General features: G+C 31.7%; 1 protein-coding gene across 1 annotated transcript in view; it reads right to left on the reverse strand.

Moving 5' to 3' along the window:
• Positions 1-20,263, reverse strand: part of LOC136976425 (fatty acyl-CoA reductase 1-like) — a 38,773-nt gene that overhangs the window by 12,682 nt on the left and 5,828 nt on the right. The window contains exons 2-3 of the mRNA XM_067271729.1: positions 4,072-4,213; positions 281-397 (exon numbers count right to left, since the gene is read on the reverse strand). Of these exons, the coding sequence (XP_067127830.1) occupies positions 281-397; positions 4,072-4,200 (246 nt within the window). The 5' untranslated portion in view covers positions 4,201-4,213. The remainder of the gene's footprint in view (positions 1-280; positions 398-4,071; positions 4,214-20,263) is intronic.

Consider the following 20,263-nt stretch of genomic DNA (forward strand, 5'->3'; position numbering starts at 1 on the left):
TTCATCAATATGCACTGTGCCAATTTATTTCTTGACTCAGATTTCACTTTTGGCATATTGAAATTTAATTTGCATATTGACAATTTGCTGTACGAATTGAATAGGATTGTACGATGCAAAGGCCTCGTATCCAATTTGCTATTATATAATGAAATATTTTGCTACAAAAAACATTTCATTTTGATACTCTCAAAATTCATTTTTTAATTCATTTATATTTAAATAAATTTCAATTTAATGTAAATAATACAGAATATCATCATATATAAATGTACTTTACCATAATATTTAATAAATTTTCTAATCTTTGCTTGATGTCTTCCCCATCTTTAGAACGTAACAAAATATAAACCTTCTTTAAACCGTTACACGATCTTAACAATTTCTCCAATAAAATCTAAAATATAAAAAATAAATAAATAAATAATCAATTGTTTATTTTAAATATAATTAAAATAATATATATTTATTTTTATTTAATTATTTTCTACGTATGTACATAAACACTATATAACATGTAATCCTCTTTATAAATAAAAGGGTTTATAGGCGTATATAACAATAGTAATTCTGTATCTGTTTAATTTTTGGACTGTGTATGTAGATTATTGTGAAATTTATAATATATATCTAGAAATTTAATAAATTAAGTACAATTATACACTTTGGATCTATATATAGGTCAATAAGTCTGACTCCAAAATACATACAAATATATTAAAATATCGACAACTAGTATTGTGATAATCTAGGTTATCAATTTAACTTGTAATAATTACTTTTTCCTGTATCTGAATAAAAATTCGAAACCAGAAATTTTGCAGAAAAAGAAAAAATCTCTAGAAATTTCTCGAGGAAAGGAATAAAATTTAATAAAAGTAAATTTAAACTAATGAAATAATTCCGTGGTTCAAAAAATCAGTGGGTAACTATTAATATGTAAACCAGACGTCCCAATTTCAACTTTTAAATTCCAGATTATTCTAAATTATTAAAACTTAAATCTAAATCACTAGAGCCTTAAATTCAAATTTTGCATAAGCTGACTTAAAGCAATTATAATTTTCACTGTGGATTATTACTTGTCTTCTCTTGTTTTATCTCCTGATATTTCATATTTTTATGATTAACAACAAAATGTCGCCCACAATAAAACACAGGTTAACGTTTTTGTATGTCCTCTCCGTCGCAGATTGGAAAGAACAATTTATATTCTGTGAACAATGAAGGAAATGAAATGTGATATATGATACCTTTCGGAACAAACTATTCATTACTTTGATTATTAATGTGAGTATTTTCAGGCGTAATCCGTCGTAAAACGAGATGTACAGTACTGTACAATTTTCTTTAATAAGGTCAAGTAAATTGGTATTACATTTCTAGGAATATCTATATTTCTTTTAATGCATACAACAGATTCTCGAACCCGTGCGCCATAAAAAAGAATATGCCACAAAATTTTAAAATACTATTGTAACTGTTCATACAATTTTGCATCTTTCAGGGCCGGCTGGAGGTTTTGTGGGGCCTCGGAAAAGTTATTACTGAGTCCCAAAAATATTTGCACAACGGAGTCGTTTTCGTCAAATTTTCTTAGAAATTTGAAAAAGTGAGGAGACCCTCTGAGCCTGTTATCTTTAACGTCACTTCTCGATAAGGGCACTTTGGGCACCTGTCACCGGCATGTCAGTGTGCCACCTGCTCAGAAAGTGTCTCAACCTTTGAGCCAGTGACACACTTTTAGTCTAAATATGCATTTATGTGTGAAGAATAAATGGTACTACACAAAAATTCTCTTCACACAATACCTCTAGCGATCCCGTAAACAATTCAAATATCTCTATGCTCTTCAAATTACTAAATTGATCGCAATTACAAATTCTCCTTACCTATTATAGTTTTTTTTCCTCCTCCTTTTGTATTTATTCTTTGATATTTTTATTTTGTGATAGGTAATTATTTGTGACAATAATTGAAAGACATTTCGTATAATTTACGACTCGATAATGGTAAACAGGATGTGATATAACGACACGACTAATAGCTCTTGAACTGAAGACAAAGCTTTTATATAAGACTCATTATTTCTTTTTTGTCACGTGTTTGATTCCTTGTATATATATATATATATATATAAATTAGTTACGTAACATTATTTAGTATTTATATAACATACTAAAACGACTTCAGTGTTTAATTTGTCACTTTTTTAGTCATTTGATTCCCTTTTTTCGATCCTTTCTGATCGCTTTCTTTGATCTGCGATCAAGAAGTTCCATTATCTAAAATATTAAGACCTAAAACTAGTTCTTAATAATATATTTTCTTATATTTTTAAATCATAAACACCAGAAAATGTTTCTAATATCTGTAATTAAATTTTTTAAAATGTCACTAAAATTTTTACGTAGGTGACATTTTGATAAAAGCAGTAAAAAAAACTGCAAAACGTTAGTTTTTTCCTCGTCTCTCCCCCCTTTTGAAAGAAAGACATTATTTAATTTTAATGTCTTATTTTTCGTTAAATGGCGTTTTAAATACTTCATCTCAATGTAATTTTTAAGCATAAAAACTATTTTTCTGTGTCTTACAGGAGGTATTTTGATGAAAAAATACCTTATGACTTTTACTAAATCCGACTTTAACAATTTAATTGTCTTTTATCTATTTATTTTTTAATTTTACAGCCATTACTCTTAACGCATTGTTGCAGCTAATTTTTAAATAATCGTTATGCACAGAACAATAAAACACTATTCATTGTTTACTATTTAAGTCTCGTAAGGCCTACATTTGGATATAAACTAGATCGGCGTTTTTGCAACCCGACTGGTATTGAGGAGAGGGAATTTCTCACAGAATTTATTTAATTTTGATAAATAAACGAGTGAATAAATACAGTAAAACCTCTGCTTCGCGGCCAGCGACGGCTCCGAGCAATTGCGGTGGTCTTTACGAAGGGTGGTCGCTTTACAGGGGTTTCACTGTATTACAGTTAATTAATATATGTACACTAATTATCATTAAAATATCGCGAGGGGGAGAAAACTGAAAACACAGAAAACGCCCAATTGTTATTTTGATAGAATAGTCATTACTCCAGGAAGGGAATTATGGAAGAATTGTGTAACAATAATTAAAATGATGAAGGAATTTCGAACAATAATGTTTCGTCACTCTTTATTACTTTATATTTTTCCTTTTAATAAAGTACAAATTTCTTTATTGTCATTGTTTTTAAATCACCAAATAATTTGTTGTTGTATTGTACCAGTATTATTGTTTAATTATCATTTTTCAATTTAAGTATTTAAATATATTTTTAAAAACTCTTAAAACTATTCAACCATTAAAACAAGAAGTTATTAACATTTACAGTTGACCCCGTGTGTTATTTCCACCTCGGAAGGTTCCGGATTCGAATTCGATCCTATTATTACGAGCCTACCTCCCATTGGAGTTAACTTGACCCCATTGCGAGTCAATTAACGTGACGATGAGAGAAACTTGCTTATGCCGAAACACGGGTCTACCCATAACAGACGAAACCCATGCTCGTAACAGATACCAAGCATTGCTTTAACCGTTGTTAACTGACCCCAATGTGGGGCGGCCCGTCCATAATTAGCGAAATTATGGCCTTTCATGTAACCTGAATGAGCCGAAACCTCACTTTAAGTGTCTCCTATTTCTTCGCTCGTGTTAACTGACCCTAACCCTATTATGGGTCCGTAACGAGAGAAATTACTGGCTCTCACGTGATCTCGTTTAAAAAATCGATTTGTACTTCACAAATCTTTGATAAATTCTGACGTTTTCTCGTTCTAAATATTAATTATATTTAAAAAAAGGTAGTTTGCGTGTTATAAAATTTCTCAAAAATTTATTTTTGCACGAACTTTCATTGGATATTTTTATTATTATTATTATTTTTAGATAAAAGTTACTTTTAGAAAATCGCGAAAAAGGTAAGTTTTAAATTTACTTCCAATTCTGGAAATTAGAATTCGAAAATCTTTTCTGAGAAAATTATTATTTTTTTTCCCCAGATAATATCTAGAGCATTACCTTTCCAACAAATCCAGTCGCTCCGGTAATAAATATACTTTTGTCTTTGTAGTATTCAATTATAGGTGAGAAGTCTTCCAACGATGGAATACATTCGGTATCCAAGACTTTATGATTACTTTCTGCCATTATAACCGACTACCTGCAAATAAAATGGAAATTAAATATAATTGTCTACAACTTTTTCAAATTTCAATCCCCTATAAACTCCTGAAGTCACGTTATTTCAATTCAAAAATCCCTCCGAAAGATGTTAGATGACCGGCACGACTCTATTTTGTTAAAGGAAAAGTATAATGTACGGGGCAAGCCACTACTAATTTGAGATGGAGAGCATGTATTTTAAATTTAATTAATTAAAAATTGCAGCCCGGCATTGTGAAGACGTGAAAGGCAATTTTAATGGCTCTAATTTCTTTATTCGTTCACTTTTAATATAAAATTACTATTTTTTTTGGTTCTTAAACACAATGTAGTGTAATAAATTCAAACACTTGGCGTTCTATCATCTTTATTTAGTTCAGTTGATACGTGTTTAAAATACACGTTTCGGGCGTAACATGCCCCTCTTCGGCCAACTAAAAATATAACAAAAAATACATATAGTACGTAAAAGGTTAAAAAATACATATAAGTGGTAAAGATATTTTAGAACATACCTCGGGATTATTTATAAACTGGGTATCATGGATGAATAGGGGAAGGTGGTGCAAAATGGGGCCATGGGGTAAGACAGGGACGTTTGTTTATTCGCAGTTAGCGTGCTTTCATCTAGCTGTTATTTGGGAAACTAAATGTCAGTCTCAAAAGAGATCACGAGACGAGAGAATGTCCGAATCTCTCTCTTTGTTTGGAAGTATAACACGTTTTTTATGTTTTAGCAATACTTCATCTAATTTTACGCCCGCTACAAAGTTTCTACAAAGTAAGTATCATTGAGAACTTTTACATTATCTTTTAGATGACGAAATTATGGTATTCGTAGTAATCTTTAAGACTGTAATTGTTTAGTTTTCAAATAAACTTGACCTGTGTTTGCAGTCAGTATGAAAAGTGCACGTTGGGGCTAGATGGTGGGAGCAAGATGGGGTACCCCGTCTTGTCCCAGGTTGACCATGAATATGGCTAATGAATCCAAAAGTATTTTCGGAGGCAGACATTATTGCTACAGAGACGACAATCAGGCCCAAGACACACCAGGATGCGCGTTTTGGGACAACCAAAACCATGAAAACGGAGATATGTTTAATCTGGGTGCAGAAATGGTCACTGATTACACCACTACAAGTAGGCCTACTCATTTAGTTTTTACTCAAGTCTCTCCCGTAGAAATAATGCCAATTCCACATGTTGGAATTGAAAAAAATAGAAAATAACAGAAGGACAGGGAAACACAGCAATCCCAACAGATACACCGTACAAGCAGCAGCTGATAGAACAACAAAAACAATCAACAACAGTTTCGGCACCCCTAGGAAAACGGTTTTTGTTTACCGAAAGAAATTCCGTAAAATCAACAGTTACAGGGATCAGCAAGGGTAGGCCTAACAAGAAACAAAAGACAAATGACACAGAATGCCTCTATTGTGGATGGTTATAATCTGCATCTGCAGAGAGTTAAGCTAAATGTACTCGTTGTGATAAATGGGCTCATGTTCTTGTGCCAATATTAAAGAAAACTTCAGTTTAACCATTTAATTTGTCCGTCTTGTAAATAAAAATAATATCCCCCATCTTACCCCATGGGTGAGGCAAGATGGTGCATTTACATGTAATTTTAAAGTATTAAATTTTCTTGTTTTTAAAAACGTTTTTCAAAAATTAAATTATATATTATATATTATCAAATGTTGTAGTTGCTGAGAATAAAAAACTATCGTTCTCTTCAAAGTGGTTGCCATCTTATGATTTTTCAAACCTTAAAGTGCTCACCTGCCCCACCTACATTTTTTTACAGATTTAACCGGTTCTATGATCGAAACAATTCTATTTATCAGAAAGATTGAAGTCAGAGGATATCTCAATTAATAATAAATCAAGTAACTGTATATATAAAACTGTATTATATACATGAAACTTATGTATACCGTGCGAGTCCGGTTTACACAGGTTTCACAGTTCTGTACTTGTTCTATTAACAAATAATGATTAATCAACAGAATTAGTACAGTGAAACCTGTGTAAACCGGACTAGCACGGTACCGAATATTTTTTCCGGTTTCCGTTTTAAACAGGTTTTTAACGCAATAATCGCCACTTTCCTAAGAATTTTAGGCAGGTTTTTATTACTATAGTTCCCCTTTCAACAGGTTTCACTGTACTTCATAGATAAGCTGGTTGTCAATGGAATAATAAATAAAATTTCATTTTAATCTGAAAAAAATATTCAGTAACGATTTTCCAGAAAAAAATAAAAATAAAAAGTATATATAAAAATCTCTCAACAGTTACGTCTTAGCGGTTTACTGCTCTATTCGGTGGTTACGAAAATGGTAAAGGCTTCCCAACCGGAACTTAAATTTATCTATTTTTAGGAATTCAGAAATAAGGAACCAATAATCCATGTCATCTAAAAGCGTTTCGGTGGAAATTCTGATTTTTTTTTTTTTTTGGTTTTTTTTGTTTGTTTGTTTGTTTTGTAATGAAAAATTCGACGTAAATGCTTCGCAACTCGTATTGATTCGATTAGAAATCGAGATATTTACCACTCCATTGCGTGAGAAATTAGGAAAAAGAATTCAAAATTTAATTGCATTTTCTTAGAAACATTAAAAAAAAAAAAAAAAAATACGGAAAATTGGTGAATCACAACCCGGAAGAATCCATCAATCAGTTTTCATTATGGTGCCAATCGCTTCGACGAACCCATAAAGAACCATCAGGATTGACCCTGTTATTTTTCTATTCTTTTTTTGACAAAGATTTCGGTTAAATGAATACACTTTAATGATAATTTGATGGTAAAGTCTTCCACTTTTTCTAATGGAATCAGTTTTTGTGGTGCAACACATTGATGTGAACTTCGATAATGTTGTTGCATAATAATGTCTTGTTTAGTGTGATTTATTGATTCACACGATTAGTGTTTTTTTTTTAAATACGTACAATTCAAACGTTTGCTTCGGTGGAATAGGACAACGCAACACACGAGCGATCTGCCAAAGGAGACTTCCCCTTATACAGGTGTTAGACAGGTGAAGAACACCCGGAAAACTTCTCGTAAAGTTTTCCGGGTTTTCTTCACATGTAGGGTGCGAACCGCGAATGATTCTAGCGTTTGGAGGTTTTATTCACCCGACCACTGGTACGCATTGATTCGAAGTGTCAACAAGATTCTGACTATAAGAGCCTCTTATACTCCTGAACGACGATAAAAGCTGTTAAATAAATTCTTTTATCTAAACTGTGTTATATACACTATATAATTATGTTTGATACACAGAGTCGTAATATAATAATCACACTATAAATTTTTCCTCGATATAACGTTTGGAATAAGTTTCACGTCATACGAGACTCGTAGCCAACAATGTGGAGACAAGTTCCTCATTATAAAAAACACGAAAACTTTTAAAAATTTGTTTAACTTCACAGCAGAAACAAAATTACTTTCCTTAATTCTATAATTACACGTTATTCGAGCATGTGTTTTGAAAATTGCATATTTATTTACCGTATTATACCGGGGTAATATCGCGTAATATAATAATATGACTATTTTATAGACCGCATATAATTTTTTCAATTTCTTTTTTAATAATTACTGTTTCAGTGTAGTAAGGCATCTTTGTCTCATCTTCAGAGATCAGGCTTTGAATTCGGTCCCCATCCATGTGACTTTTTATAAGCGATTTGGATCAGAGCATCATTCCCCATTCTTATTATCCGTATTGCTGGTAACGTTATCACAATTATGGCACCTTTAGACCAATATATACGATTTTATCGCCATTATGAATGTGTGAAATTACTGATGTATTAGTAAATTCTTACTTAGTTTCACTAGTTGCAAAATGATTTCTATAAAAATCTTTACATAAGATTATTTTTACTGCACATCACAAAAATATAACACGCGCAATCACCCTAAATCGAGGTGTAACGCATTAGAAATTCGGCTATAATTTATTACTAAACAAATATTCGTAAATAACTATCAAAAGTAAGAAGCCAAAATGTAACTTTACGCCCATTTGGTGTAAAATCAGAACACACATTTAACCAGTAAATCATTCGAGCTGTAACGAGCGTTTAAATGTGCGTTTGAATGCACCCTTCCCATCCAAGCTTCAAAAAATACACCTTAACCAATATCTGTGTAATTCAGTTTCCAGTTTTTTTTCTAATTATCTAATAGTAGACCGTTTATTTATCATAAATCCTCGGATCTCCGAGATGATAATATAGAAAACTAGTTCAAATGTATACTAATTATTCTAGTAGGATAATTGCTTAGCTGAAAAAGTCTTGGGGTATCAGTCAAAAATTAGCTAGTTGTAGAAAAGCTTCAACATTATCTTGAAAGGGTACGATTACTCAAAATCTTTGAAAATAGCAACATGTTAAATAATTGTGCTTAGAGTGTTGTTCAAGAGTATGATAAATTTGTTCAAAGATGTAGAGATACCGAGGTCAAAAATTATAAATTATAAATATAAACAAAAACAATGAGGAAATTTTAAAAAATTAAACTTGCTATTAAATCAAAAAATGTAGAACAAGTTAAATTAAACCGCGAGTAAAACAAAACACATCCAAGATGACGGTGAGGATACTGTTACAGAATATCATCATCAGATTTCTGCAAAACTCGGCATACAACTGTCTCGAAGCAGTATGTAAATGATTACAAGTATGGTTTGATTGCATGCAAAGTAATGCCAGAGAAGTACCTTAAAATTGCTACCTTATTGTTGTATAAAGACTTGCACAAGTTCACTTCGCAGTCAGGCATGCCTCTACCATGCAGCCAAAGATATTTTGCAAACCTGAGGAAATCCGCATCATCTGAAGAAATTAAGATGGCTGTTTCGCTGAATTGTGCCATCTGGGCCGTTCTGACATGACTGTGAGGAGCTGTTTGAGCAATAAATACGTGAAACGCGCACATATACGGTCAGCAGGTTCTGAATGCCCAGACAATCGGCAGATGATGGTCTGATCGCAAGACAAGCACGAAAAGCTGCAACGACATCTTTGTCCAGCATCTAGAAATAGGCGGAAACTTTATTACAGAACCCTGTTCCTTCTCTAATCATTGGTAAGCGACTAGCAGAAGTAAATTTGCATGCACGGTGTCCGATCGCTTGTCATTAGCGGCCCAACATACTTGGCTTCGTTTGCAGCGGTGGCCTGACAGGAAAGTTAAGAACCTTTATTTTAACTCTCTGCTCTGTAACACTAAGACGGTCTTTTTCTTGACGGAGAGGGCCAGATATATCCAGGACTTACCGCTCGTGGAAAGTTCTTGGGGAGTTGCTATCCAGGATTCGATCTCGGGTCCTCCGAAGCAGTAGGCATTTAATCATTCGACCGTGAAGAGAAACGTGGACTTACTGACTAGCAGCGTATAGTCTTTGACGACGAGTTCCGGTTTAGTTTACGGGTGCAGAAACGCAACACTTGGGAAATCTATAAGGGGTACCTTCGCCTGAACCCTTTCTTTGGGATACTGGTCCCTGTTTAGGTTTAAAACAGGCGAAGAAACTTCGCCTGTTTTAAACCTAAACAGCTAAAACCAGTAAAACCCAAAATACTGCACTCGGATAGTCCGTTGGTCAAGCGCGAACCCACGACCACTCTGCCAGTGATTTTACCCAATCGGCCAGTGATGACGCATTCTGTTTTCTACAAAGTCACGACCAACTTGTTAGAGTAAAGAATATTTTAGGTTCGAATTCGTTTGAACTATTGAACGATCCTCTGCTGCGGGTAAAATTTCTTTTCTAAATTCCCGTTTGCTTTCTGCTGGATGTACTAAAGTCACCTGTGCTATACACACACATACTTATGTACAAACACATACATACAGTATATACATTTCAAAAATTGAAATCTGAAGGTAAAACAGCTCAAGGAAGTAAATATTTGAAGCATGAATGAGAAGGATGCACTTATGATAAATGCATCTTTTTCCATTGATTTATTCTGTACACGCATTTAACTATAAACAAAATACAGTAGTTATAACGTAACGTTGAAAAATTTCATCATGCGTAAGAAAGCAGCAACTAAATTATAGCATAATAAAATTATCGTTTCCTACAGTTATATTTATTATAAATCATTTTTTCATTAATATTTATTACCACGTCCTGCCCAACTTTTGTCATTTCTAATCGTGTTAATCTTAAAAAAGATATAAATTTTCGTTGCGTAAAGATCCGTATGTAAATTAACTTAGTTTAATAATAAAAATACATTAATTATATACTTTTTATAACGACTGAAAACACGCAAGGTATTTCATCACCTGTCAACGTGAATCACCAGACTACTTCTTAGAACCATAACCTGTTAAATTTGAGTCTAAAGGTACAGCTAAGCCACTTTTTCTTTGTTTATTAATTTAAAAAATTACAAAGCATTCGGTAACTTTAAGCTTAAAGAAATTTTAAAAATTTAAATAAAGCTGGAGGATCCGAAGTGAAAGACATAACGGGGATTGTAGAATTGGCGGGATGAGGCAACGCAACACGTTGACCCACCTGCCAAGAAGTGCGCCTCCCAAAAGGGCTTTTTCTATGGGAAACTTTCCCATAGAAAGTCCTCTCATATAAATTATAAGCTAAAAAAAAAAATTGGTTAGATAAAATTTTTTTCATAGAAAATAATTTGAACGTATATTATTTATACTACAATTTAAATTTATTATAGGTGGAGCGAGTTTATTTTTACAGAGTCCATTGCACCTTTCACAAATTCTCTACGGCGGCATAATCTCAGGGCAAAAACTTTAATTTGATACCTGAACCATGTCTGCACTCTCAGTCGTTTACCCAAACTAAGTCGGAAAAGCTGAAACTCTCTTTCAATTAATACATATTCTAACTTTTAGTAGTAATAATAGTAAGAATTTACTAATGCATCAATAAATTCACTCACTTAAATCCATAATGATACTCTCGTAATGATGATACAATCGTCCATATTGCTAATAATGGTACCATAATCGGGGCAACTTCATCAGCAATACGGATAACACTATTGAGCGTATGAATTGGCACCGATACAAAATGGATCCAACTCATATAACATTCTCGTACGTTAGATAAGGGATGAAGAATGATGCTTTGATCCAAACTGCTTATAAAAAAATCACGTGGATCGGGACTGAATTCCATCCCTCAAGATCAGACAAAGATGTTTTACTACACGGATATAGAAAAATAAATAAAAATGTTTTTATAATATTTTTCTTCAAAAATTCTAAATCCATCAATAAAACATGAAATTAGATACTGTAATTTTAAATATTTCCAAATTATATTAAACATAATATGCAAATACAACAATTCAAAAGCAACAAAAAAAGTAAATTGAATGCATCCAGCAATACTCGAATTCAAAAAAATTACTGCAGTGGAGGTTTTTCTAATTTTGCATAAATTATCTTATGACAGCCAATTAAGATAAAGTTCAAAAATTTCTTCGTCGTTCCATTTAGAAACCTGAAATTTAAGAAGAAACAGGAATATCCTTGAAATAATTGGAGCTTGCCACTGCGAGGGCTTCACAATTTCGCCTTTAGTGTCGAGTGGCACACTGTCCTCGTTGCTAGCTCTGGCCATAGAAGTTATCTCGTAACGGCACAGTGGTACGTTCAAGAAATCCTGTGTTGCCGTTCGTGGCAGAATGCAAACGGTACATTCGGTGCCCATCGAGCATTTGTGGACCAGACGAAACCCCAACTGCGGTTACGTACGAGTGTGAGGGATCCGGAGAGGCAACTGTGATAGTATGCGGTGCCTTGTATGTTTTCAATTCCATCCAGTATCCGCAAGAGTAACGCAATGTAAACAGGCAAGAGGAGATCTATGTGGGTACTAAAAGCTTCTTTAAATTACTGCGTTGTTGCACAGCAGATTGTCTGATTGCTATGATATTTTAATCGCTTATTACCATCAGCATTACGTTCATACTAATGAAAATTTCATTCGATTCCAATGCCTCCTCCTCGGTGCGTAATGTCGGATGCATGTATAAATGTCAAAGTAAACATTAGCACGAGACAAATCTGTAAATGGAAATAGTTTATTTGACTGAATGGCATACGAGTTTAGTGTTACCATTCGTATTGAAACTAGCACTAAACTGAATATAGTGCTAAACTGAAACACCCCAAACAATAAAAATTACACGGGGTTTTTCTACGCGCCATAATTGATTGTACTGAGAAGTTTGCAGACAGAGCATCAGAGGCAAGTTTACAGTTTACTAATTATATGATGCATCATTTAGGATTTGCAATATTGCCAAACAAAACTTAATTTCAAAAAATTTATACGCGTGATCGAATCACTTTCAACTAATGCAAAGTTCTGTAACTCACAATTAGGCATGTTGTGAGGATTGAACTTGTTCTGTTTAATGCAAAAACATATCAGATTTTTATTACTGTTATATTTAATTTTATTTAAATAAAACTGAAACAATAATGTGTGGTTCTTACTATCGAGTATTAAAAAATACAAGTTTAATCCTCGCAACGTACCGGTTAGTTACAGAACTATGCGCTAGGTCAAGTGATTTGACCAGGCGTATGAATTTCGTGCAATTAATTCCCGTTTGGCAGTATCGCACACCCGAAATGACTCATCATACAACCTGTACACTAAACACTTCCTCCCGATTCTTTGTCTACAAGCTTCTCCTGTACCTTGGAAATCTCTGTATACAGTAAACTGCACAGAGTTTGAGAGCTTTCAAATTTGGCTATAATGCGGTTTCCTACGTTTAGTAATTCGCAGATACACTCTAATATTTATGAAGATCCGTTCACACGTATTGGTTCGAGCTTTATCTGTGTGGTGCTATTTAGAAGGGCGCTACATCGAGGTTTGACTATACTTAAATTCTCACAATTAGTGAATACAACTTATAATGATAGATAAAACAGTGTAAGAGTTAATAATGGTATTCTCACTGTTGATCCATTAAGAAAAATAACACAGATAATTAAGGTTAACAGCAATTTAGAGACTAGATGATGATGACGATTACATTTGTAAGGAAGATTGAATATGGAAGAATTTGGTTGCGAAATAAGACGAAAATAGGTGCCAAGTTTTTCAGGATATTCGTAGGAATGCCCTTAAAAATGTTCTGAAAAAATTTGTATTGTCGTTCCACTTACGGCTATTTTATAACATCAATATTATTTACATAATTTATACTTTAATTTTAACAACAGTGAGTCAATATTGTCCAAAATTACCGCGAATTATCGACTAGACAACCCGTTTCCCCTCATCACTTCTTAAATATGCCAATGCCGAATTTGAAAGCGAATTTGAAAACTACCCGTCCCCACTTAAAAATATTTTTAAAGAATTGATTTAATTATCATTATTTAAAAAAATAATTTCAATTAAAAAAAACAAGGGTAAAAAATGATTAAAATGTGGTGAAATCATCTGTAAAAATTCCCCCATCCACTTTAACTAATTGTGCTAATTGCATGATATGCATCGTCACCGGTGCTGAGCGCAAAGAAGTAGGTCAGTAACCTGGTTCCTGAATACTTTTCTGATTAAATCAGGTTATAAGAATTTTCCAATACGTTAAAAATCATTTTAAAATACTTATTTAAAAGAAATTTACTTGGATTTCATTCAAGTAGAGCAGCAAACAAACAAGAATATAACTGTAAATTCATTAAATATTCGGAAAATCTAAATTTCGTGTAAAATTTTATTTCTCCTAATATTACATAATTTTGAATTCGCGAAATTTAAAACTTCTGGATGGAATTTCGTGTGAAATTCTCATTGAATTTATTAATAATTACCTGAAAAATCACTTTAAAAAATACGAAGGTTCTTACGTTGAAGAAGCAGTAAATACTCTAAATTTTGTAAGAATTAACTGGAGATCACTATTAACACTTTTTAAATATTTAGAGTAAACGACTAATCAATGTAAATTTAATAATTAAGTCGGATCAAACGTAAAAAATGCCCTCTATCTTAAAAATTTGCATAAAATTTGCAAATTTCAAAACAATCTTGCGAATTTTCAAGTAAATTTATGGCGACGGAACTGTAATTTACTTGCAGGATGAGCTTTCAATGAACATTTAGGGGATGTAAAATTAAAAAATGAAAAAAAAGTCTCTTGTTACATAACTTCACCGTTGACTAGAAATTTATAATGTTAAGATCTTATCGAAATAGATCGATGACCCAAATACGTCGACAAGGAAACTCGCAAGTTCTGGGGGGAAATTGACCCGATGATATCCGGTTACCTTATAATATCTTTCTTATATGGTGTTAAATTATAAATATATTTAAAATTTAACATGGAAATCAATGGGATTCGTATCCTACATAAGACACAATATCTGCGTACAGTAATATTAAACACAGAAGATATCCTGAATACTTTACTTACTACTTAGCTCCTTAAATTCTTTATGTTTTCTCTAAAGGTTACTTAAAAATATAAAATAGAAACAATAATCCTAACGTCTACCATACAGCGTAAAATTCGGGTTTAATGATTAAGAAGTACAATACAAGGATACAAATCAAGATAAATCTATATTTATATACTTATCTTTCTTGATCTCTAACCTTGATCGAATAATTTGAGTTTAATTATACACAAAAGAAACTCAAATTATTATAAATATTTATCTTAATCCCTTTGTATAGAACATTTCTAAGTCTACAGAAGTGTTTTCCAATCTCCCCTCAAAAATTACCCCCCTAACAATTTAAAATAATTCACTTTGTTGTTATACACAAGCTTTCGTTTGTTAGTGCTGCTGGTGTGATATTCTCAATATCTTCCCCCCCAGAGATTTTGTATCCCCCATTAAAAATACACTATTATACAGTATATACATACTACATATAACTACAGGACCCATGATAAATGATGCCCTCACGAGAGTTGGTGCGGGTTATAAGTTGCATCATGGCCTGGACTTACGTAATAGATTCAGGTTATATAAATTACCATATTATATATTGAAGATAAGCGTGTTTAAACGGGAAATATAGATTAAAAATACGATAAATTTATTTAAATTTTAAATTTAAAAAAGGAAAAAAAAAACATAGGCGACGAAACTGTTACAGAATGTTAATGACTAATTAGAACTTATCTAAATAGGAAAATTGTAATAAGAGAAATTAATTAAAATATCGCCCACTCTTCTTATAAAAATTCAGAAATTAAACGATAAATGTCTTCTAAACCTTCTACTTCAATCATTAATATGTAAATTTAGAATATATTAAAGATAAGAATGGAAGGGGAAGTGTTTTGGACAGATCTATAATTACGATTCAGATTTCTGCAGATTTTATCATTCTAGTTTCCTGAATTTCTAGCCCAGTTTCCTGAATTTTGCTCGAAAGTTTAAAACTTCCGGCTTAAACGACAACAATATACGAAAGTACAGTACAGGCCGTGTTTACATTCGTGCAGCCAAACCTGTAAACGACGACCATTGACTGGAACATAAAAAAAATAGCAGTTATTGGAGGTTCGACCTGTATACAACGATGCCATTTACAGAATTTTAGAACGTATTCGCATTATTTAATTATTAGTAGATTTTACTAATATTATGCTTTAAATACTATTTACTCATAAAATACGTAGATTAAATAAGGAATTAATTTCTATCTGGCTAATTAGCATGCCAATTGCTCGATTAATCTGAGAAATTCCGTGTTTTCGAGGTAAACGAGGAAAAAAATAACGTTAGTTTAATGGTAAAATACTCATTTAAAAATAGTGTTTTATGAGATATAACCTCCTTAAATGTTGAGAAAAATAAAATTATCGAATAAATTGTCCTAGATTATATATTAGGAATATTCGAGACCGAACTGAATTTTCATGTCGAGATTTTCGATTAATTCCAAGATGGAATCGATACTTAAAGCAGTTATTTAAATTTTATGTCATTTCGCATCCTTTACTTCACTTAACTATTTTCAGAGTTTATGGAAAAAAAAAAAAAATCATAATTTTATAGTTATTTTCAGCACAACAGAACTGTGGCCAGTTAGAAAAGGCTTTTCATTTTCATTTATCTTTCATTTATTCTCATTATATATATAAGTAAATTATATACATTTATTCTGTTTATGAATTGTTTAATTGACTTAACGTTAAAATCATTAACGCAAAGAAGACACATTAAGCTTACGGCCAGACAAACGTAACGTACTTCCCATTCAACTGCTTCAAGTTTACCACGCAAAAATCTACCCACTCCTTCGTAATTTTCAATTATTTCGATAATAAATTATAATTAAATTATTTCGCTTTAGACAATGGCTAAAAATAAGAACAACACGTGCATATGAATGAAGCATACTCGTACATCCGCATCCGTATTTCATTCATCTATTTAAAAAAAAAAAACACGTGAAGTTACTCCATAAACGAATATCCATTAGATCCGCATCTAAACTCCATTTACTAAGTATCTTCACGTATTTTTCCTCTATTAAACTTATAAAACGTTTCAGAAGTCTTGGTTACCGAATCGTGTTAAACATTATTTTATTTTTTCGTGAGGTATTTCCTGTTGTAACCATTTAAATTCCCCGCACAAATAGGTTATATATAGGTGTTTGTTTCTAAAATAAATCTCTCCGTCTACGATTTTTCCACCTATCGACTTAATTAATCGCTTCTTTAGTAATTAGCGATGCGCCGATTTTATGAATCGTGTCGTGCACAATCGATCAATGATGTGATTTAAATATCCACGCCTTGTTTTCTTATTTGTTTTTATTTCCTGTCCTGTTTCGTATTAGAATAAATAAATAAATCGGTTAATTAATTCCTTCGCGTGTTAAAGAACACTTTTTCAAACGCACAAATTTTGAAATAAATCACCTTCCTCTATAAAATCTATTCTTTTGAGGGAGGTTTATTTCAAAATTTATGCTTAATATTTTACAAAATATTTATTTGTATTACTGTACCAGAAATTAGCAAGTGAAATAATCTGTGCGTGTGTCTGTCAGTAAATTACATCTGGACGTATTAAAAAGTACGGAAATATTCTTCTAAATAGGGTGTATGAAGCGTTTTTATATGAACTTAATCTGTTTTATTGCAAGAGAATCATGAAGCACCCCACTTAATTTATTTACCTTTTCTAAATTAATCATTTCTGTAAATGTATTTATCTAGATCGATTATTTTTTTTACGGTCGACGTGCAATAATCTATCTCGTCTACTAATAATTAGAACGTTTAAATATCGAAATTGGGTTGAAATATTGAGGTTAAGTATATAATTAAATAAATAAAATAATGGAAAAAAAAACCCACCAAGAATTTATTTTAATTACAAAAATCAAGAATTGTTCACGAACTGAAACGTAAAATCGAGTTTGAGTTTCGAAAGTTAGTTAATGAATTCAAAGTTCCTTCCCCATTCTTTTTTCCTACTCTTAATTGATGAATTTTGAAAGTCAAATTAAAATAAAAGGGTAAAAAAGCGCTCTTCCCCCTAAATATTTGTTTTTTAAGCTGAAAAAAAACATTCAACAGATAAGAAATTCTGTAAACTTTTAAAAGGAAGGCAAAGCAAGATTACATGACGACGACGAAATGAGTTTATACTGGAAGAACGTGAAGCATGCAGTTATAGGAGGTGAGGAAATAAAGTAATGCATCGTTTATATAATATTAAACACATCGCATATGAGAATGTATTGAGAATTAATGAACTTTTCGTGTGTGTAAAAGATGAAGCACCGGTTACAATTTCATTACGTGGTTGTACGATTGCATACAGACTGTCCTCATTGTTGTGTGGATGGGTGACTTCGTTTCACATGTCAAGAGATATACCTCGATGAATGAAAATAAACGAAGGAATTTTCTTCTTTTTTTCAGCATATATAAAGGATAATTTTCCATATTTTATTAACTAATATACGTATTGAACGAACAAATAGTTAAAAACACTTGAATAGCGTTCTAATTGAGGAGAAATGGAGGTAGACAAATTGCTTCGTGTTAAATGCTCGAATGTAAATTATTAGAACCGGATTCTCCCCCATTATTTTTTTTTCTTTTTCTTCGTCTTGCGTAATATATAACGGATTAATTTACATCATTATTATACATTATACCAACTGGGATATTACGTAATTAATTCTTATCTTCCGCGCAAAATTATTTTTAAAAGAATTAATTTAATTTGATTCGAGTAAAAATAAAGAAATTAAACACGACAATAAATAAACTTAATTATTCATTCATTCTCTCGTTAAATTAACTAAAACAATTATTTATAAAGGTCATACCTGAATTCCTGATACAGTTCCTGTTATCCTTTATAATCATATATCACACATTTGTAGATACAACAACTTAAAAATGTTAATTTTGTCGACTAAACACGTCCAAATCATTGTGTCCTTAGTAATTATGAACGTTACTTGATATACTATTATTAATTTTTAATTGTTCTCGTCGAAAATGTGTCCTTAAAGAGCGCGCATTCACAATTAATCCAACCAACTAGAAATGTACTGCTTCTTTCGCTGGCAGTTACGTGCGTATGTCTGTCCGTATGTGTATGTGAGCGTGTGTTTAACGTTGAGCAGAGTTGTTGACCTGATTTGTGAAAACTGCCTGGAGCGACGTACCCTGCCTTGAAAACGTCAACTATGCTGACCTACTCGAGTTCATATGTTTGCTAGTACATACCGAACTTGGAGGTAAACCTATTTTATTCCCAATCTTTCCTGATTCTTTCCTACGTGTCATCATCTCCCTCCTTTTTATTCGTTTTTAACAGGTTTCTCTACAGCAGAAACTGGGAAAAATCCAGTAAAATCTGCCACTAATTAGGTTTCGAATTTAAAAAATGCATTTTCCCTACACTTAATTAGACGACATCATTAGAATTTTATGTTAATTAAATGTGACAGATTTTTTTAATATATTTAAATAAAAACTTTAAATGTCAAAAGTAGATTTAGATCATAATTAAAACTAAAATCCCGTCCTCGATTTCAAATCCCCTTAGAGGTTTTTCCACCCTTCTTTCTTCCACCCAACTTACTATATAATAATATAATAATTCACAGCTTTACAGGGGACGTATAGACAACACAGAAAATTTATTATTAAACCACTTTACAGTCGAGTTAATTAATTAATTTACAGGAAAAAAAATTGCAATTAAAAATTTGAAGATTTAGAGAGACAGAAATTAATTAATCGTAATTACTATATCCCGTTTTTATTAATTTTTTTTAAATTTATGTAAAAAAGGCTCCTTATAAACACAAGAGTATTATAAAGATCAATGACATATTATCCTATATTACATAATACTTTATAGAAGAAAGAAGGCGAGTCGAAATCATTCTTCTCGCTTCGACAGGGCTTATACAGTATATATATATATATATATATATATATATATTAACATTGCTAAGGAATGCTGATGTTTAGTTAAAGCACTGATCTGTAAAAAATCGTGCATGGTCACTGTATAAATATAGAAAAATGTAAGCATTCATGCTGATGTAAACTCGAAAGGTCTCCTTTATTATTATACAAATACTTTTTATCAATAACCAATTTAAAATGTGTGGAAATTTCATTGCTTTTTTTATTTATTTAAAATTAATTTCCACTTTCTAATTTATTGCTTTAAAATGTACTTAAATTAAAATTAATTTTAATTACAATTTTTTAAGTTAATTTACTAAAATGTAATTTTAGTAAATTATTAAATGTCATTTTAAAAAATTAGTGTGAACAAATATTTTTTTTTGAATTACAAATAAATTCTGATTGAATTAATTATTATTAAAAGAAAATGTATAATATCTTAAAGTTTTATTTATTTATTTTATTTATGTAGAAGAATTAGAAGTGCTGAAAATTCATTTACTTTCCAGTCGAAGGTCAAGCTGAAATAAGTGCATCACAATGTTCATCTGCTATGAAATTATCCTGTGTGTTAAAATTT

Source organism: Centruroides vittatus, unplaced genomic scaffold (assembly GCF_030686945.1).
Source record: "Centruroides vittatus isolate TY-2023 unplaced genomic scaffold, ASM3068694v2 contig_10, whole genome shotgun sequence".
NCBI lineage: Eukaryota > Metazoa > Arthropoda > Arachnida > Scorpiones > Buthidae > Centruroides > Centruroides vittatus.